At 47.8% G+C, this 21,275-nt stretch overlaps 1 protein-coding gene, 1 long non-coding RNA gene and 1 other non-coding gene across 3 annotated transcripts in view; 1 reads left to right on the top strand and 2 right to left on the bottom strand.

Annotated features, from left to right (window-relative positions):
• The window catches only part of LOC146181720 (lysosomal alpha-glucosidase-like), an 83,309-nt gene extending 65,695 nt beyond the window's left edge, over window positions 1-17,614 (top strand). Inside the window, exons 19-24 of the mRNA XM_084576732.1 lie at window positions 526-579; window positions 3,125-3,255; window positions 5,237-5,322; window positions 14,121-14,170; window positions 15,858-16,010; window positions 16,611-17,614. Coding sequence (XP_084432858.1) covers window positions 526-579; window positions 3,125-3,255; window positions 5,237-5,322; window positions 14,121-14,170; window positions 15,858-16,010; window positions 16,611-16,703 — 567 coding nt within the window. The 3' untranslated portion in view covers window positions 16,704-17,614. The remainder of the gene's footprint in view (window positions 1-525; window positions 580-3,124; window positions 3,256-5,236; window positions 5,323-14,120; window positions 14,171-15,857; window positions 16,011-16,610) is intronic.
• On the bottom strand, window positions 14,381-17,765 carry LOC146181719 (uncharacterized). The gene is made up of 2 exons (XR_014700281.1): window positions 17,629-17,765; window positions 14,381-15,241 (listed from the first exon to the last, which is right to left on the bottom strand). It is a non-coding gene; the product is annotated as an uncharacterized LOC146181719 (long non-coding RNA).
• TRNAC-GCA (transfer RNA cysteine (anticodon GCA)) lies at window positions 16,910-16,981 on the bottom strand. The gene has a single exon. It is a non-coding gene; the product is annotated as a tRNA-Cys (tRNA).
• Window positions 17,766-21,275: the final 3,510 nt, after the last annotated feature.

Raw genomic sequence — 21,275 nt, 5'->3', positions numbered from 1 at the left:
TCCATAATAAGGGCCTTCTTTAACGCTCGTGACGTCCCGAATACGTTTAGTCTTACCATCAGCAATATGGAACCAGGGCAGATTTAGGGGAGAAGGGGCGGGGGGTAGAGGTGGGGGGGGGGGGGGGGGGGGGGCTAAGGTTTGGCATACAAGCGAAAAGTTCTGCATATACGAAAGTAATGCTGAGCCTAATCGTTTTTTCTTTTATGAAAGAAGTTCCGAAAATCATGGTTTAAATTGAACTCCTTCCCCATCCTTCTACGCCCTCCCCAGGAAAGAAAAATAATGCTGAGCCCCATCTTTTTTTTTTTTTTTTTACCAAGAAAGTTGGAAGGTGCATATGGTTCAAATTAGATTCCTTCCCCATCCCCTCCACACCCTATCCAGCAGTGGCCCATAAATCCGCCCTGCATCAACAGTTATACTCTATGCTTAAGCATGGGGGAAATGTCGGTGTACTGTATTCCAGCCTCACTTCCTAATTCGCTTCATTTACTCTCGTCTCTTTATGTCTAATTCCTGCAGAACACCTACATGTCGTATTACCTGCCGGCTGGACTATGGTATGACTACTATGACGTAAGTCGAACCGAACTTTTAATTACGTTCGTTGTAACCGAAACTAATGCCATGAGGCTCAAATGTACTAGGTTTCTTGCACATAGGGATCGCAAAAACAGATTACAGAAAGCGATTTGAGCTATAATATCAGGTGTGCGGAGGTATGGTTGTAATGAATATCATCCGCTATGCTGCTGGGTGCCACCGAGGTGTTCCCGGGATCCGCCACATGGTCTCGACACATCCAGGAGTGTCCCCTGACTTCAAATCGAGTCTTTAATCTGAATTCCGCCATACTAAAACGCGTGGACCCGACATTCACGGGAAGATGCAAACCCTGCGGGCAGTATACTAAACTGTACTACATTGTGTGGGCCTGCAAGGAAAATAGAAATATCGAAATTGCAACTAGAGAGAACTGGGAAGTGACCCTGTCCTCGTCGGACCCGGAGGCCCAGCGGACCCTTGCGCAGAGAGCTCGGGCAGCGGCTCCTCCTCCTCCAATTGGCAAACATTTGCCGATCGTCTGGCACTCGGCTTTTCTAGAGAGAAATTGTTGCGAAATGGGTCTGGGGTTCCACCTTGTGCAGCCCGAAACATGTTCGCTATAACGCTCTTACGCTGGAGCTGTGCCCGCGTCATTAAAATCAAACCGAATCACTATCATTATCTCTGCCGATTTGTGCCGCGTCCTTGCCAAGCAGATAATCGAGTTCAACGATGAAAGAATTGTTTCTTCCCATGGTACTGTATTTCTGTGCAGCTTTGTTCCCAGCGCTTCCTAGCATCCCATCATGCACTTGCTTCCAGCTGCTCAGCGAGAGCACGCTGGTACAGCTGAGTTCGGATATGTTTAGCACAAATGAGATTACTGTGCAATGTCAGTGTACGTTAAAGAACCCCAGGTGGTCGAAATTTCCTGGGCCTTCCACTACGTCATCACCCATAGCCTGGGTCGCTTTGGGGCGTTAAACCCCATGAACTAAGCCACATCAATTAAGATTGTGAAGTAGTTATTGCGGTTCGTTATATCAGTTATTCGACGTATAAAAATGGCAATCGATAGACTAGTTGCAACGTAGTAGAATATGCGGCTTACGCGTGCTAATGACATGCTTCTAGCATTGACCTACCGCCCACCAGGGCGATGGAGGAACACATCGCTCCTAACCTGCACGACAATGAAGTCGCAGCAGACGAGGGTTTGGAACTAGCCACCGCCTATCATGCAATCCCCTATCATTTCCCCAGTACATTATAAACAGAAAATAATTGCTTAACGTGTGGTAGGTTTGCGTAGCGCCTTCGGCAATAAGCACGCCAGGCGAGGGCCGCTGATAGGCTTAGGTTGGCTTCATCGCACGAGTGTGCCGTGGCGGAAGAAAAGTGTAAAATATCGAAGGCCTCCCGTAAGCACACCAACACGTCCAACCCGCCTAAGAATTTCACAGCGCTAGCAATGCCAGCAGGTTCTTAAAGCCGCACAGTCGATCCATTTCCGCGTGAGATAGACGTGACCGACGGGTAATAACACAAAGCGCAAATAAACGAGGACGAACCGAAAAAAAGACGACAAGCGGCTTCAGCGCTCGTGTCGTCTTTTCTTCGTTTCGTCCTCGTTTGTATGCGCTGTTGTGTTATGGATCGTAACCAACTTTCCCAACTTACGGTCGTTCTAATTATCGATGGGGTTGTTAGGAGAAGCAGCACTTGAAGAGGCGCAGTATGACGTTCGATATACCGAATAGCCGGCAAAAGTGGAGCTTGATCTAACAAAAGACGACTGTCGCATATCTTTACACGAGACTGTCAAGGGGACAATTTGTGCGTTCGACATAGCCAATAACTAGAATATCTGGGATTCATGTAACCAGGCGAGACTCTATGCGTTTCCAGCATGCAACGACTGTCTTTGATGGAGGCAAGGCGCGCAGATCATTTTTAAGAGCTTATATACCAGATGTGGTCAGAATGACAATAACAATACACCATTCATAGCCTTTTACAATAACACCATTCATAGCCCATTTGCAGCGTTGTTTCGACGCCTAGGGAAGTAACCACTGTCGGAAACAACTTATCTGTGCTGAAGCTCCGTTCACGTATTGACAGCCATTTGATGTTGCTCCGAGACAAGGGAATATATGCTCATCACTAAAATAAATTGAATAGGCGGACAGAGATATAAGTGGAAACATTGAGTTGGTGCCTCTGACTCGTTTATCAGAATGAAAGACTGAAATTATTTTATTGTCCCTTATGACCGCTCAGCGGCGCGGCATCACCGTGCGGCAACGTACCTTCATGACCCGCGTGATGGACTGTCGAGACACCCACTATCCTTACATCGGCCAGTCATTACCAGCCGCAGTTTCTTTAGATTTAGCCTACTTTGTACGGGAGCAGGGCAAACAGAGATATATTTCACGCAGCTATAAGGGCGCAGAAATTTCGCGATGTTTTCATTCACAGAAACGACGGAGGAAAGAAAACCATGACTTGTAACGTTTACCGAGGGTCATACGAAGACGTGCGCGCCACTCCTCTTCTCTTTTCGGCCCAGAACTCGCCCTTCCTGAGCTCGGGCGAGTACATGGTGCACAACTGGCTCCGGCTGGACACGCCCACGCCACTCTATGTCCGGGCCGGCTCCATCCTGCCCACGCAGACACCGGGCCTCAACACGCGAGACAGGTGATGGGCAATGACGGGCCACTTGGTATACGGCCCACGACACAAAAAAAATTGCTGCGTCTTGATTACCTCGGCTAAGCCCGGTTACGCAAGAGAACACTTTGTTAAGCTTGGTTATGCTGTGTTGCTAAGCTAGGCTAGACAGATGTAGATGACGTAATTTACAGAGCGGAAGCTTGATTAAGCATATGTTCAAACACGGTTTGCTATGTTTTAACTCCTCCACTGCTGCATGCGAACGTCAAGGAAACGCAGTCGAAACACTGGTTTCAGCGCGAGACTCCTGCATGGATGTGTGTGGACCTTAAGGACACCATAGCCAGGTCTAGATGGCACGAAGTTGCTGATAGCATTTTGAAGGGGGAAGTCCTAGGAGGCGATCCAGATGGGCAGCGGTGGCGGTGGAGGTAAAGGGTAGGCAGGGCACTGAAAGTCTGTGACCTTGTGTGAGGCAATGTTGTATACTTGTGAAGAAATGTACCGTCTTTGCCAAAGGTAACCAGGTTGCGAATTTCGCTTCTAGGTCGAGTAGTGAAGAGTTCGTACCACTTCTGAAGCTGTAAATCGTGCAAAGTAAAGGCGAGCTCCTGCCCTCGCTTATTATTAAGTTGCGATCCTCTGGGAAGCCATGGTGGCTTTAGAATACAAGCGAGAAGCAAAACATGCAGCCTGGTTACTTTTGGCAAAGACGGTACCGTTACGAATAAAGTTTGCCGGGAGTGTGAAGAAGAAGCAGCCAGTGTGCGAAGTAGAAGAAGAAGCTAGCGGCGCCGCCTCCTCGCGCCGCGCATGATGTCATTGCGGCGCCGATGACCTTGGCTTGACGAGGCCAATAGAACTTTCCCTTTTATATAAAACTTCATCAGCAAGCCACAGCGAAATGAGGAGTGGAAGAAAACAAAGTCGGAAGCATTTATAAAAGACGGGACGTATACAATTAGGGCTCCACGTCTTCCAGCCTTAAGCCATGACGAGCACTATGCACGTCACCACACAAATGCACCGCGTCGCAGCGTTGAACTCTTCATCCCGTGCGTACTGATCGCGTTCAACTAACCGAATCCAAAAAATGTCGAATCAATTGATGTCGGATAAATTTGAACACGCATTAATAGATTCGTTTAACTAACCGAATAAAAAAATGTAGCAATTTCGATTGGCTTAGAATAAGTTTCAACATGCGCTATCAGGCTCGTTCTGTCAATCGAATAAAAAAAAAGTAGACTACAATTTAGATTGCTTTCGAATAAATTGGAACAAGAACTATCGGATTCATCCAATTAATCGAATAAAAAGTAGCACACAATTTCGGTTAGTTTCCACTAAATTACAACATGCACTGTCAGATGTTTTCAACTAATGAAAAAAAGAATAATTGAATCACTACTTTAAACTACACCGCCGCGGGGTGGTGCAGTGGTTAGGACTTTCTACTGCTGTACAAAAGGAAGCGGGGCCGAATACCGGCCGCGGGGGCCGCTTTTCGATGGAGGAGAAAAGGTAGGCACCCGTGTGTTGTGTGATGTGAGTGCAACTTAAAGAATCCCAGGTGGTCTACATTTCCGGAGCCCACCACTACAGCGTCTCTCGCAGCCTGAGTTGCTTTGGGACATTAAACTCTGTAAACCAAACCTACTGATTTTTTTTTTTAATATTTGCACGTTCTTGTATCATACGCATTTTTTCATCTGACACTGTGGTGCCGCAGGGTGCAGTTCCTTTTGAATTGAATTACCCACTGTTGTATGCCTGTAGGTCATCTTTATAGTTCAAACAATCGAATAGAAAAATATTTTATTCGCTATGCGAAATTTTCTCATATTAGCACACAACTGTTGTCACTTGTCCACTTGAGAATATGCTGTCTCAGATTGTGTTTACTTTTGAATTGAATTAGCCCAATAGACCATCGGTTTTCGCGCCGAAGTCTGTTGACCCATAGGGTGCAGACAATTTGCTTCTTCCTCGCCCCTGCTCACAGGCTCACCAAGCCCTTCACTCTGGTTGTGTACCCCTATAGCGGAAAGGCCTCGGGCACGCTCTTCTGGGACGACGGGGTCGGAAAACGTGAGTGACGGTCAGTGTGTCCAACCACCTGACCAATCGTTTGATTGCACAAAACTTCCTTCCTTTGGCACCACCAACGTTCCAGCTGACAGATAGGCTGAAACATTGCACGGCGTCTGTCAGAAGGAAGGAGGCCAAGGACCCTACTTGTGAGCACTGCATGTGTAGTAGGGCTCTCAGATACATCTGTGGAATTTTCAGAGGTCATTCCTCTCGAATGCAAGAGATTGGTAAAACCCATGAACCATAACAAGCGACACTCCATGGTGCAGACACAGATCCCATGGAATCTGTATTTTGGGGAAAGGCTATAATCATAAAGACTAATCAGGTTGCACTTAATACGCTTCCGCATTAATCAAATCAGTTTATTTCCTATTTAACACTACAGATGGAGGAATCGTAGAAAAAAGCTGCCCTTGGGAAGCTTGACGAGTCTACAATCCTAATGATTGGCAGGGAGGCAACGCAAGAGTTTATACAATTTTAAAAACAAGCACATCAAGGAAACACCAGAGAATACACGAAACAGCAATATGTATACATAATGAAACTTAAACCACGTTATTCAAAAACAAATTATGTAGTTCTTAAAATTAAAGTGTCCGTTCCCCAGAAAATCCGGCTTCCGCATTATGATCGAAAAACGACGGGCATGCCTCTCGCGGGTGGTGGTAGGTAGGTGATGTGGCCTCGCACTGATTGATCTTGGGGTTGAATGACGTCAGGAGGACGCATGACATGACCGGGTTGACAGGCGCAGCCTGTGAAAAGAAAATGTGAGATCAAAATAAATCCTTCCAGGACCTTCTGACCACAAATCAAGCTGCCCTTGTAAGTACCGATCTCCCATCGTCCCCTGTACAGTTTTTATAAATATTTGTTCATAATGATGATCTGGAGTTACTCTAACTACTACGAGATGGCGCCAGCGTCGGTAGTTAACATTAATTATCGAGATATGGCGCGAGCGTCGCGACAGCGCAAACACCACCCACGGCTTCGTCACGGTGCACACGAGAGTTGACGGGGTCTTCGGCATCGGGAACTCGAGGACTCGAGGCAAGCGGATGCATCCTCGCGGGACTTTTTCCGCCTGCTCGTCCTGTCCGGCCTTGGAGTTTATCCCCTGCTCTAGCTTTAGCGAACATTCACCGTTGATGGTGGATCGGACGACCTAGATTCATCAGCGTGTTTTTTTTTTTGTGCTAGCTGGCGCTGTTATCAATGCAATAAGTGCCTGTTTGTTGTCAGCACGTGTTGTGTGTCTGTTACCGAGAGCACGGCCCCCTGTGGTCGGCGTGCGCTTGGTAGCATGCAGGATTAGGGTGCCTTCTGACCACGGGTTTGGACAACCAGCAGCGATTAAGCGGGGAAAACTAAGGGAAAACGCATTTATTCCCCGATTATAACCACACACCCTACAGGTCACGCTAGTACGGTTCGGAGTAGTACGGTGTCGAGCGCATGTACTTTCATATTGTAGTAATCCCGATCCCCATCAGCTCGCGCGCCAACCTGAAGAGGTAGACGAAGTGGAGCCGGAGCCTTGTTGGCACTGCCCTGTTGATTAGAACGCTACCCCCGTCGTTTTGGTTTGCGGACGTTGCTTGCGGTCTTGGTACTCCTATAAACACCTTACACTTGGTGGAGGTTCGGTCGTCGCCCCAGTCCTCCTCGCAAATTTCACCCTGGAACTTCGGAACCGCACGCTACCGCCTTCGGTCACAACCATGCAGGACGCTCCCAGCCAACCATCGACGCCTATCCCTGCCACTCCTGCCACCATCTTCTGTCCCGGGCCACAACGCCCCCGTGACCCACCTTTCTTCAGTGGTACCGACGACCACGACGTTGACGACTGGCTGGCCTCTTTCGAGCGCGTCAGCACTTACAACCGCTGGGACGATTCCATCAAACTGAGCAACGTCCTCTTCTACCTCACGGACGTGGCGAATCTGTGGTTTCGAAACCACGAAGCCGATCTTCCGACGTGGTCTGTCTTCAAGAAGAACTTCGCGGATGTCTTCGGCCGTCCTGCGGTACGTAAACTCCGCGCCGAACAACGCCTCCATGCACGGCTTCAACGTCCCGAAGAAACATTTACTAGCTACATTGAGGACGTGGTTGACCTCTGCAAGCGGGTCAATCCGTCCATGCCCGAGCCCGAAAGAGTCACACATGTTCTAAAAGGTCTCACTGATGACGCGTACTATATGATGTCGGCCACAGACCCTACTTCCGTATCCGACATTATAAACACTGTGCCAGAGGTTTGACGAGCTACGAAAGCAACGCGCTTCTACGCGGCGGGCTGCCACACCTGCCGGCATTGCTGGCTTGGCACTGGCTACGCCGTCTGCGGAACAGTCTCAATTTATGCAGAATATCAAAGACTTCATCCGCGAAGAAGTTGCACGCCAGCTGTCCCTCCTCCACCCAGTTCAGCCGACCGTCTGCACTTCACAATTAGCGCCGGCCAACGCGCCATCCATCTCGCCGGCTATCCGCCAAGTTATCGAGGAGAAAGTCGCCGAAGCGCTGCCTTCTAGTGTTCCCATCGCTCCTGTGCAAGCACCACTCACTTACGCTCAAGTAACCGCTGGAACGCGCGGTCCGCTTCCAACATCGTCGTACCAGAACGGCCCTACATTTTATGCTCCACCTCGTTTCATGGCCCCTCAGTCTCAGATCCCTCGACCGCGACGCCGCATTACGAACCCATGGCGAACCGCCGACAATCGCCCAATTTGCTATGCTTGCGGGCTCCCGGGTCACGTCGCTCGCCTTTGCCGTCAGCGCCCGCTTCATCCTGAGAACACAGTCCGTCAGTACCACTACGATCCCGAGCCGCCCTTGAGCAACGTCTCTTCTGGATCGTCTCCACCTCGGGCTCAGTACTCGACACGCCGTTCGCCTTCGCCTCGCCGACGTTCCATTTCGCCAATGGTCCGGCGACAGGGCCCTACGCAAGGGGAAAACTGAATGCCGCAGTTCCGGAGGCAAGAACTGCGCGTTTGACGAACTCGTTAAGTCCTCCGCCTTCTCCCGCCAACGTCATTGAAGTGTTCGTAGAAGGTTTTCCCGTTCTTGCGCTGGTGGATACAGGTGCTGCCGTTTTCGTAATTAATGATGCCCTTCGCCGCAAAATTCGCAAGGTCACGACGCCGCTTTCTGCCTTTTCGCTTCGTACGGCCAGTTCAGAGCGCATCACCCCTGTGGCAGCGTGCACGGTACGAGTTTGCATCAAAGACATTACGTATCTCGTCGAGATGGTGGTGCTTTACGACTGCTCCCACGACATCATCCTCGGCTACGACTTTCTGTCAACTCACAGTGCTGTGATTGATTGTGCCCGTGCTGAAGTTGAGCTTTCCCCTGTGTGTAATATTTCCCTGTGTGACCCGCCTGTGCGCCCTGCTAAACTCCTTGTAGCTGCAGACACCGACATTCCTCCCTTTTCTTCTGTTCTCGTTCCCCTTATTTCGACATCTGCCCTCCCTAGTCCTGTTCTCTTTACGCCCAAACTCGCCTCCGCCCATCATAACCTCCTCCTTCTTCCTTTCGCCGTTCTAACAATTTCTGATGGCAGCTGTGTCATCTATGCTTCCAACCCTTTTCCCTGCCCAACGGCTGTTCTTCGCGGGGAGTGCCTCGGCTACATTGAAGAGCTGGACCCTGATCGCACTTATATGTTCTCCGAACCTGAAGTTTTTCCTCAAGTCGCTGCCCTGACGTCTTGTGCTGCTACGAGTGATGAGCTTCCTGTCGACGCCCTTCATCGAGCTATCGCGACCGACCTTACATCCGCCCAACGGGACCAAATAGTCGCCCTCCTTCAGCGCATCAGTGCATCTTTTGACGTGTCCCAGCCTTCCTTGGGCCGCGCCTTGACCGTTTCTCATGCAATCGACACTGGTCCTCATGCTCCCCTGCGGCAGCGACCATATCGCGTGTCGCCCACTGAGCGCCGCGTCATTCGTGACAATGTCGCCGATATGCTTCAACGGGGCATCATACGACCATCTCATAGCCCTTGGGCCTCCCCCGTAGTGTTGGTGACGAAGAAAGATGGCACGATCCGCTTCTGTGTGGACTACCGGCGTCTGAATAAGATAACCCGCAAAGATGTTTACCCACTACCACGAATTGACGACGCGCTAGATTGTTTGCAAGGAGCGGAGTTCTTTTCGTCGCTAGATTTGCGCTCTGGCTATTGGCAAGTACCGATGGCTTCCGCTGACCGCCCGAAAACAGCCTTCATCACTCCCGATGGATTGTATGAATTCAATGTGATGCCGTTCGGACTGTGCAACGCCCCCGCCACCTTCGAGAGAATGATGGATAGCATTCTCAGTGGGCTCAAATGGGAAACGTGTCTTTGTTATCTAGATGACATTGTCGTTTTCTCGAAAGATTTCCCTTCCCACCTTCTGCGCCTTCAGCGTGTCCTTACGTGCCTTACTGAAGCCGGCCTACAGCTCAACTTGAAGAAATGTCACTTTGCCGCTACCAAGCTCACAATACTTGGTCATGTCATATCCAAGGATGGCGTTCTACCGGATCCTACCAAACTTCGTGCCGTCGCAGACTTCCCCAAGCCCACAACCTTGAAAGAACTTCGAAGTTCTTTCCGATCGCCATCAGCTCGTGCGCCAACCCGAAGAGGTAGACGAAGTGGAGCCGGAGCCTTGTTGGCACTGCCCTGTTGATTAGAACGCTACCCCCGTCGCTTTGGTTTGCGGACGTTGCTTGCGGTCTTGGTACTCCTATAAACACCTTACAATATATTTAATGTAGTGCTTTACAAATGTATGCTAATTAGTATATGTGCGATAACAGAGGAACAAATTGGAAGATTAGTGCACACTGCATGTATGTAAACGAGAATCCGGGAGAACATGCAGACGGGAGCCTATAACGTCATCGTGTCATATCCTTGAAGACGGAATTTTGAGTGTTCCTTCAGCTTTTCCTTGCTTTTATAATGCGAGGGTCCAGTACAGTCGCGTAGTGCAAGACCTAACTCTTCGATTCAACGCAGATGCTAGACGGCCTGCTCAGCAGCGCAAGCCTGCTGCCATACCGAGTTAGAAGATTGGTAATTGGCTCGGCGCTAAGGCCAGCACGACGTTATGGTGCTGAGCAGGCCGTGGGTACGATTACGAACCGAAAGTTCGACATGCGGGGGGGGGGGGGGGGGACACTTAAACCCCGCCTTTAAAGCAACGAGAGGACAGCGTTAATGCCCACCGTTTGCCAAGACTCCTTGCGAATTTACGTTCGCGTACATGAACTTTGTTGCTCACCTAATTACTAATTCCTTGATTTTATTACTCTAATAATTAACACATACTCGTTAGCATACAATTGTAAATGAAAGGCCATCCGACACGGATACAAAGCATTCCTTAACGAAGCAGTACGAACCTGCCTGCGTGGCATAGGGGATGCAAAGGTCCTGGAATGTTGATTCTGTTCTAACTCTTCCATCTGAAAGGAAAGCCCCGAGTTGGCAGCCCCTGCCAAATCGGCCATGTCACGTGGTCGCCTTACGTCAGACAACCGTACGACCACTCAATCAGTGCTCGGTCGTCGTGCCAGCTGCCAACTTCCACCACCATGGGCGCGACCGCCAACACTGCAGCGCATATGAGGAATATTATATGAGGAACGCCTGAGGAAATTGGACAGTAACAGATGGGCAGCAAAGGTATTTAAATACCTGTACCTAAAAAGCGTTGACTCACAATGGAGGAAAAGAACTAGGAAACTAACTAGTAAGTATGCTAGTCACAAGGACGGAGAAATAAAGAGCATTAAGCAACAGGTGAAAAACACGGAAGGTAAAAATTGGATAAATTCGATGGAAAAGAAACAGTGTGGAATTATACCGAAAGTGGAAAATGCAGATCAGGAAGGAAGATTTCTTTGATAAGTCAAGAGGCAGTGCCCTACTTTTTGAAGCTAGATCAGGGTGCCTTAGAACACGCAGCTACAAAAAGAAATTTAACAATGGAGATGACGCATGTGCTGTATGTGGAAACTCCAGTGAAACAATTGACCATATTATACTCGAATGTAATGGTATCCATCCGGAAGTTGGTGCAGGCGCAATCACTGTTCCTGAAGCTCTGGGGTTTAGAGATAACAGTGGCCGGGTGAATAAACCGGCGGTGGAAACTAGCAAAAGACGACTGGAAGATTGGTGGCTTAAAAGCAGAGAAGTGACATAATGTTAGTAATGTAGGAACAAAATTTAATAAATAGAATGATGGTTTTGTTAACCATTCTAAATGAATAATTAAGATATAAGGAGAAAAATGAGCATGATAGCTACTGCTACCACCCCGTTTCAAAGGGGACGCTCCTATATTCCATCCATCCATGGCGCTAGCGTCGGCATAGGGGAGCAATTGGGATCACGTGATTCCTCTGAAGTGGACGCTCGATTGAATTTGTACATTTTAAGAGCTAATAGTCGCATTTATTCCTGCAGTTTTGGTTGCTAACCAGTGCCAGCATTGCACTTATTGGTCTTGCATCGTTGCTGAGATTGCTGAAGTTTATTTAAGCTGTTGTCACTCTCCGTTATTGCTCTGTATCCGGACGTACGTGACGGAACCCGTCGTAAGCGCTCATTGCTATTCAAAAAATAAGCTCACGGAATCTTCCTTATTCAAGATTTAAATGGGCAAAGAACCTTGTGATCATTCTCATGTGTGAAGGAGACATTTCAGTGAGCAAGATTTTGTCCATGCATGAGTTGGCGCTAAACAGTTCGGTGAGTAGCGGCAGAGGGAACGGCGCGCGCGTTTTAATTTGTGCTTATCACTTGTGAAGCAAAAAAGACCAATTACTAGCAGGAAGGAAATGATGCTGGTTTCTTCATGGAGCAGTACGCTTCCAGAGCAAGAAAGGATCGTGCAAATTCCAGGTCTCATCCTTCTGAATGAAGGCGTTGACACGGAAGTTTCACAGAAGTGAACTAGAAAATTTTGCCGCCACGGGCAGCGGTATCCATGATCAGTTATCTCAGGCAGCGTGTGCAGTGTTGTACTAATTTTAAATGATGAAGTACGTGAATACACGATAGTGCCTCACATGTTAGGTTGTGCTGAGGTATGCGTCAGCAAAGCTACTTTGCGCGAAGAAAACAGAAGTCCGCCCGAAACAACAATGCCAATGACGGCAGTCAGTGAGCAAGAATTCGATGCGTGAAATGCACTTCTTCCTACTTGCTATGAAAAATAATCCAAGTCTTCCCCACTGTCCAACTTGTCTGCTCTACTATTTTTAAAAGAGCAGGTGAACGGGGCCGCTTCCGCCGGCGCTATATTCGAAGGCGCTCAGCATCTGTCAGTCCCCTGACCGCACCGCTTCTCTTGGAGAGAAGTCTCATTAGCGGTAATCAGTGACCGCTTATCTTTGACTGGTTTTGTGGCAGCTCGTCTTTTTTTCTTTTTTTTTTTTCATAACAGCAATGCTGCAGTCGGCGAGCGTCATCGTCGCAGTAGTTAGAACTCGCCAACTTCGACAACCTGCTGATTCGGTGAAGTGCTTTCTTTCCGAACGAACGGGTCTGATATATCTCGAATTAACCTTATCAGAAGCAGACCGAGATGTATAATAAATATCTAAATAAACGTAATAGTAAAGCGCAGCTAAACTGCTTAGAAAAGCATCCTACGGCAGCAGTTCAACGCGGGTTATTCCACTTACTGTATCACGTGGCCCTGTCAAGAGGGCGCCACGGTACGTCCTCGCACCCAATACCAATGACGCGAGGTCTGACTCAAAAACAGTGTAGTTGAAAAAATTCTGCAGAGACACTTAAGACCGCTTAGATGACAATTCGAATTACAATGACAATATGGTAATGACTATGCGTTTAGTTAGACGCCTCACTGTACGTGACTATAGTCTATGCTATAGTAAAGCGCCAAGTAATGATACATTGCAAAATGTATGAGTCATGACTAAGTAGAACGATACGTTTCATCATTCATGGCTATTATATACATGCATGCGTTGTGGCATCGCGCAGTGTTATAGTGACGTCATCCGAATTTCGCGCCACGGACTCCGCCGCCTGCCATGCACCAATGATTGCTCGGCCATGTCACCTGCCACCTACCACCTGCCATACGCGTGCTTGTGAGGACAGCGACGTATACGCTGCTAATATTGGCAGGAGCTGCATAGGTGTGGCCGTATGATCGTGCCTGCATGCGAGTAGCCTGTCTCAATCGGGATCCAGGGATTCCGAACTGTTCGATTCCCATCTCAAATGCTCAAGTTGGCATTTCTTGCAAATTCCGCCGTAACATATGGTCTTGTTACGTCACACAAAGAGCCGATCAATAAGTGTTTTACCATGTCACCTGCCCATGGCCCCCTGCCAAAGGCGTACTCGTAAAGAGTCGACGGACAGACACCAACCACCCAGACATGCCGCCTCCAAGCCTGCAATCCACTTCACAGGTCAAACAACGCCTACCAGAGGCATCCTCATGATTTCTTCCATATTTGTATACACACAGTCTAGTTCCGCAGTAGCGGTACTGGTAATGAAAATCAAAGATGCGATCTGGCAAATTGCACAGGCTCGTCTCCCTCCTTGTCTCTTTTCACTCTCCTACCGCGTCTTTGAGAGTAAAATAACAGCACAAATGACAAGAACATTATTGAAAGTTTACATGTTGTGAAAAATATGTTCAACAACTCAGCAAAGGTTGAGGCCAGCTGACTGAGAGAATTAATGGCACGCTCAACGCACTTTTCACCCTCTCTTGCAGGAAACATCGAAGATGGAGCATACGACTACCTACGGTTCCGCATTGTCGCTGTAAGTGAAGAGAAAAATAAGATAAGTGTTGCTGGCGACAAACGCCATTGAGGCTCTTTCTCTCTCTAGTTTCCCGCTTCTGCGCTCTCTCTCGTGTTGCTATCACTTTGTAAAAAATTAGCTGTGGTTTTGCTTGTGGTTAAACCTGGAGTTACGCGAGAGCAATCTGCAAGACTGCGCTTAAGTTTGGCTTGAAAGTAAAGACATGGCTTTTGCACATAGTAGTTTATTCAATGGTTTCAGCTTTATTTATGCCATAGGGGAATCACTTCACGTATGAGCACCCCTTGACTCCCATCGTTGACCATTCTCATTCTGGCGTAGAAGACTTTTAGTGGTATGACATCGTCGCTACATGGAACTCCGGGGCAAACCGCCGTCATAACGTTCGAACGAAACTTCTGTCCTAGCAACTCGCTGTTGTCGTTCACCTCTACCAACTACCGAGTTATTCTACTTCTTCTTTTTCTCCTTTTTCTTCCTCTTTTTCTTCTTCGGACGGGCACGGGCTCTTCAGACAGGCACTTGCCTTGGCGAAATGGCGAGACGTGGCCAATGCAGCTCTCGCTACAAATATATCTGACACGCTTAGGACAGCCTGCGGGTATGAGGGCGACAGCTGCAGTACACGATAGTTTAATCGCTTCGAAGTTGCTTGTAAAAGTAGTATAAAACAGTATCAGCCAGTTCTTTGTGAAGAAGAGCGACGCAGCCTGTAGAAATGCTTTGTCTGCCGCTGCTGCTAGTCAAAGCTGTCTACTCCTCGCATGTATTTTGCGTTGTCGCTAATAGCGATAGCCGCTGAAGTCAACCTTCAATCTATCTCTCGCTCTTTTTTTTTCTTGAGACCATCACGGTATTTGAGGGACTCTCAGCAGTCGTGAACACGTTTACAAGCTTTTTTTTTTTTTTGTCTTGCCACTGCAGAGCTGCCACGTGCCTTTTTTCTCAACAGGTGTGTTCACCTTCTTTCACTTTCTTTTTATTCTTGAGAGTCTCGGGAAGCCCTTTTCTTTGTAGACGCAAAGTGGAGACCGAATAGATGCTTTCATCGAAGAGGTCTTGCAACAGCTGTGACGAAAAAAAAAAGAAGCTGTAAAACAAAACTATACACCCGGTTTGTGCAAGTTACTCAGTGAACTTCTTCAAGAACACACCCGCCTCCCCCCCCCCCCCCCCTTCCCCCAAGCTGCCAACACACAATCGAGAATTATGCTGCCCCCCCCCCCCTTTTTTTTTTTCAGCCAAGAAAAAGTCGCATAAATGCAGGGTGGGAATTGGATCCTCCCTTCCCTCCTCCTCCAACCTCCCCGTCCAAAAACGACGTATATATAACATCCTCATCGAAATAAGAAAATAGCGAAATAACAGCCTGGCGGGTTTGTGTTAATAAACTGTGCTGTGTTTAAAAAAAAAAAAAAAGGGGGGGGGGAGAGAGAGAGAGAAATCAAAATAACTGAAATGGCGAACAAAAGACAAAACAGGTCAAATAGCAGCGAAGCAATTGATAGCCGTCGTTGCTGAATGTCTTAGAAGTTCATGTACTTAGGGGCAAACATTAGTGACGGCGCTGTGGTGATAATTTTGGGTTGAGTAAATACTTTATAATGTTCGGGGCGATGCCGTCGCTAGCTGTACAAACTACATTTAGTGAACAGGTTCTTCCCCCACCCTTTCTGATCCTCAGTGCCACCTGACCATCATCCGGCTGCACAAAAACACCGCGCCGATACCGCTGGTCATCGGCAGCATCGTTATCGTGGAACAGGAGACCGCGCCCACCTACCTCTACCGGGATGAGAAGAGGCTGTCGAGCTCCATCACCGCGCTCAAAGACAAGGTATATGCTCGCGTAAAAGCAATAATTTGGATGCATGCGGCGTTTAATGGCGGAAATTAAGCGTTCCAGACTACGATGCAATGTGTTAACAGAGATGGTAGAAGTAACAGCATCCAATGTGACGTCTGACTTGCTTTAACCAATGAAGCCAGGCAGGGAAACCGGTGCAACACGTACGCCAGTAATTTCAAACTTCCCGCGTGATCCAGTTCGAAATACAGCCTGAGATTATTTTCGGTAGTCGCTTACTCCAGGAGTACATAAATTATTCCACGTCTTCATATAAACACATAAACTGGGCGCTAATTACCAGAAGTCGGTATACACAGCTGGAAGTCATTTAAGACACTATTTGAACAGTTTTGTTATTCAGCGTTAGGTGGCGCCACAGTCAGTCAAAGCTGCATATTTTGGTGTAGTGTAGTTTTAATTCGCGATTTTGGGAAGCTTATCAGTAATACTCCAATCAAATAAAAATGCTTGATGGCCAGGATGACAATAAGGGTCAAACAAGAGGTCACAGTATAACAAAAAAAAAAAAGTATAGTGGGCGTGAAACGATTATCTGCGTGACGCGCGTGAACACTTGCTCGTTTGCAGGTGTACGAGTTTAAGGTTCAACTCAACCTCCAAAACGACAGCTTGGATCATCATATTGAGTGGGAAGGCGCAGGAAACCGATGTGTGCAGTAAGAAAGAAGGGTGATCAACTTCGATGAGCGACACGCTGGAAGACATCGTTCGATGATGCACACATCCTGCGGCTGAGGCATATCGCCATGCAAGAGTGGACGTCCAATCCACGGCACAGACGACTGCAAAGAAACTCGCGTATGTGCAAAATGAATTGTCAACGTATTGAGTTAAAAAAGTGAAAATTAAAATAAACAAGACCAACGAGGGGGCACCCGGGATTGAACCGGGGACCTCTCGATCTGCAGTCGAATGCTCTACCACTGAGCTATACCCCCAACGCATCCCAGAGCTCCTAACTTGAACCTATAACAATACTTGCGCTTGCAGTGTTTCAAATACACAACATAAATCAGTTTAACCATTGGTATTTTGCTAAATACGACCCCCTCCACGTTGAAACAGTTAGGATACACTCTGGGAACTTCACTTTCGCTGTAGCGCTGTAAAACATTTTCCTTCTCAATCAGGTTTTCAACTAACAGCAATTGTTCTACCTGTTAAACGCAGGCGCAGTATTGCTAGGGCAAATACTTCTAAGGACTCTAGTATTGCTACTCTTGCGAAGTAAAACAAACATTAAACGAAGCCCTGATGTAAATCATCTGATTCTGCGAGATCTAAAAAAAAAAAAAGAAAAAGAAAAAGAAAAAAAGGATATCCTTTTGACGCTTTTTTGGGGTCTCGATCGCTCAACTGAGGAAAATGACAGGTGGAAATTGTAAGGGTATAAATGGTTTAAGGAACAATTCCCAGTTGAATCCAACTGGGATCTAACTGGTATCAACTGGAAATTGTTTTTTAAACCATATAGACCAGTTACGATTTTCGCCTACATGCTCCCCTTTTGCCTCTAGTAGCTTCGGCTGCAAACCGATGCAAATTCCATCATTTGGAAATAAACGAAGAGATATAACAGACTCACTGTCCGTGGATGTGGCCCGTACCGTGGGGGTCGAGATGGTGGGCGTTAACACCGAAATTCGCTACAGAAAGCTCCGGACTACTGATCGCAAGCAGATCGAATGGATGCTTCGGCGTGCAGCCATGGCGCGCTTTGGCCTTTCACAGCACGTGACTTTGTATTCGCGCAGAACTTCGAACTTCCAGATAGGGCGGAGCTTCCTACTGTCATGTGACCTGGCAGAAAGCGCGCATGATTCGAATGGAGCACAGCACAGTCGGAGTCACTAAAGTGACAATTCGAGTGACAAGTTGCTTAGAAGCACCAGGTCATGGTGTGGTGTTCCTACCATCGCACTCGCAAATCAAGGGTCTGTGACACTGTGTCTACGCGGATGCAGCTGCGGCACGGCACGGCGACTGAAGAGCTGCCAAAATTAAGTGTGTGCGGCTGTGCAGCACTTCGCAGCTTTTTTTCTTGTAACGAACTGCTGCCCTGAAATTTGACAGTTTCTCCATAACAGCCACATGTGGGGAGGAGAGTAGGGCGACATGCCCTGCGGACTACCTCGCATTTGGAACGAATCTAAACTACAACCGAGACAAGCAGGGTTACCCTTTCAAAATAATAGTAAGACAGTTACCCAGACACAGGGATCCAAACGAAAGTCAAAATTCGTAGGGAAAGCAGGAACGCTTTACACAATTCCCACGATCCAGAGTGTAACGTAGAAAGAATGGCCAAACGAGCCGGAGCTCTAGAACGAATGTTCGAAAACATAGAAGCAAAGGAAGTAGCATATGCCGATGCGGCGAGTGGCAGAAGAGGTGCGGCGGTAGCCTCAACCATATCAGAGGCCGCAACATAGGGACTGCAGACTCAGGAAGTTGCGATAGCGCTCGTTTGCGTAGGAACGGAAGCTGAATTCATAATCGGCGACAGCAAAACTGCAATCCAAAGTTTAGGAACAGGGAGGATATCGCCGAAAGCAGCCAAAATTCTCACCCAAAGAACGCTGAATAGGAAAATTCAATTAATTTGGACTCCCACGCACGCGGCGGCCCTCGAGCTAGTTCGAGCTCTCTAATTTCCGGGTAGCAGCCGAGAGCCTCGCCCACTGGGCCAATATTCTTAGCTAGATTGCACAGGGGCATACGACGAGCGTCTGCAAAATTGCGGGGAATCCATCGACCATTATGAATTGGGACGCATAAATGCAATCTCCGCCAGATGTTAGCCTAAATAATATAGAGAAGCTGTTGCGTGTAGGCGGCTACAGACTAATATTTTTATGAGCGCGGTCTAGTTACGGGAAATGATCAATACAAATACTGTGGGGCGAAATACTGTGGGACCACATAATTTGGGAGTGCCTGCAATCCCCAGGGATGAGCCAAAATATAGCAAGCAGAAAAGTCCAGGAGAGCCCGCTGCGAGGCGCGGACTCCGCGATCCGGCGAAGCACCATCCATACGGTGGAAGAGGCCGCAAGAAGCCAAGGGATGCCTGCCAGCTCCTCTAATCCGCGGGCTCACTACTACTCGCTTTCACAAACCTGCGATCCGGGACCGAGAAGGAAGGAGTCCTTTCTCTGATGAGAATAAAAGTTGTACATTCAAACAATCAATTGCGCAACAAACACAGATTCGCAGCAAACAAAAGTTTTTTATAGGGAGCTTCTCAGCTTGCATGAAACGAAAGTTGCTTATGCGTAGGGGGACTAGGAGGTGCTGCTTCACGCGCTGTCTGCCTCTTCGGTATGGTGCGCGGCTGCGATAGCTGCGTGACAGCTCAAAACAGGTTTTTTGCGTCGCCGCGGTGGAAATGGCTAGCGTTTTCGTTTGCAAGTGAAACAGGTCATACAGCAGAGCAGACGACACAGTCGCAGGTGGCAGACGAGCCGACGAACACCCGCGTCCGCTCGCAAACAGAATCGCTTGCTTCCGATTTGCGCTTACGGCTTTTTATGGCGTTCTTTAGGGTTAAAATCTATCGTATGAGTAACAGGAGTCACCACGGTTGAGTTACAACGCATTTCCTAGACAAAATGCCTATTCGCTTCAAAGTGAACGGCAAGTGAACGGCGTGGCCACCTCTGTCGTTCCGTTCAATTCTGAGCTGATTGAAAGGAAGTGACTTCAAAATGACACCAAAAACGGGCTCCGCCCTGCGCTTAAAGCGAAAGGGTGTCGTCACTACCGCATCTCTCCTTCCAGCGAATCAGAACAGGATCCTGACGGTGAGTGATTTTGAATACGACGAGGTCGTCTGTCAACCAAAGCGTACTATGAACCTCTCACACAGCAGATTTCATTCTGCTTTGCTTTTGCTACTGAGCGTACGAAAGTAAATATTTTATTTTAATTTAAACGATGTATACAGACAGCCAATGTAACTTAAACAACTTGCGTGCGGTCACTACATTTCCTGTTTATTCTTCCTAATACACTACATTTTCACGTTGTTTTATGAGTCAAGAAGCTTGTAAAAATATATAGAAGTGAGAGGTGTTTGCAAACTTTTTGTCAACACACATAAAAGCAATGAAAGAGAAACTTTTATTTTTGTCAAAATGTTACAGTTCAATTTGTTAAAATAGGACAATGCGGCAAAACACAAATATATACGCCTATCCTCATATTTGAGGCGCAGTGCACACATAAAAAAAAAAAAAAAAAATTTTGATGCAACCTTTGCTGTCATACTGTGGTGCATTTGCAATGTGCCAAGGACAAATCCCTTTTTGTTCTTGCAATATCGACACTATATGTCGCATTCAAGCAGAAAGCAGAAGCTCGGACAGTGTGCCCTACAAAACAAAGTAGTAAAGCGAAACAAAACACCCCTACACCTACGGGTTACCGAAAAAAAAAAAAACGGCCAATAACAGCAGAGTTACACGAGCAGAGTTCTCTGGAATTGTGCTTCAATTAGCCAGTAAGATACGTGATCACCATAATGCCGACCTGATTGACTGTAGAAGAGCGACGGAGAAACACTCCGGCACGCAACGCGCCGGTCTAGAATGGTTAACTTGCACAAACCCCGATTCAATAATTGATAGCAATAAATATGTATATAGGCTAGCAAATTGTCCCTCACACAAAAATCACCATTTCGGAGAACACAGGATGTACCCAAGAAATAGACTGACATTCTCTTGCATGTTACAGACTTGACAGAAGAAAATTTTCCCCACCCCACCAGAAACTAACCAGAGAAGAAGCAGTCGCCTTCCGAAAAATCCAAACCACGGCTCCTTACTACACAGAATCTCGCCCACCACCTACAGATATGAATGCGTATTTTGCAACGTACCAAACACCCTACAACATATGGTGTGGGGATGCAAGGGACCAAATTGCACTATAACCACCATGGCCATAACCGAAGAGCAGTGGGAGACTCAGCTGTCAAGCCCCAGCCTGGAGGATCAGCGTAGTCTGGTCAGCCGGACTCGGGAGATGGCTCGAGTCCGCGGCTTCCTGGACTGAGGAGGCTGCCCACCTAGGGCTGAGTATTTCACGCCTGCCCCGAATAAATGTTTGTCTCTCTACCTCGTTTTCCTCGGGACCTCGCGCAACACAAAAATGCCATGAACACTGACAGACGCTTGTCTGCGTTCATCACAGAATCTCCGGAAAAATAAAATTACGGAGGGAATTTAG

Source organism: Amblyomma maculatum, chromosome 8 (assembly GCF_055883805.1).
Source record: "Amblyomma maculatum isolate TAMU_Amacu chromosome 8, ASM5588380v1, whole genome shotgun sequence".
Taxonomy (NCBI): domain Eukaryota; kingdom Metazoa; phylum Arthropoda; class Arachnida; order Ixodida; family Ixodidae; genus Amblyomma; species Amblyomma maculatum.
This window is presented reverse-complemented; position numbering and strand designations above follow the sequence as displayed.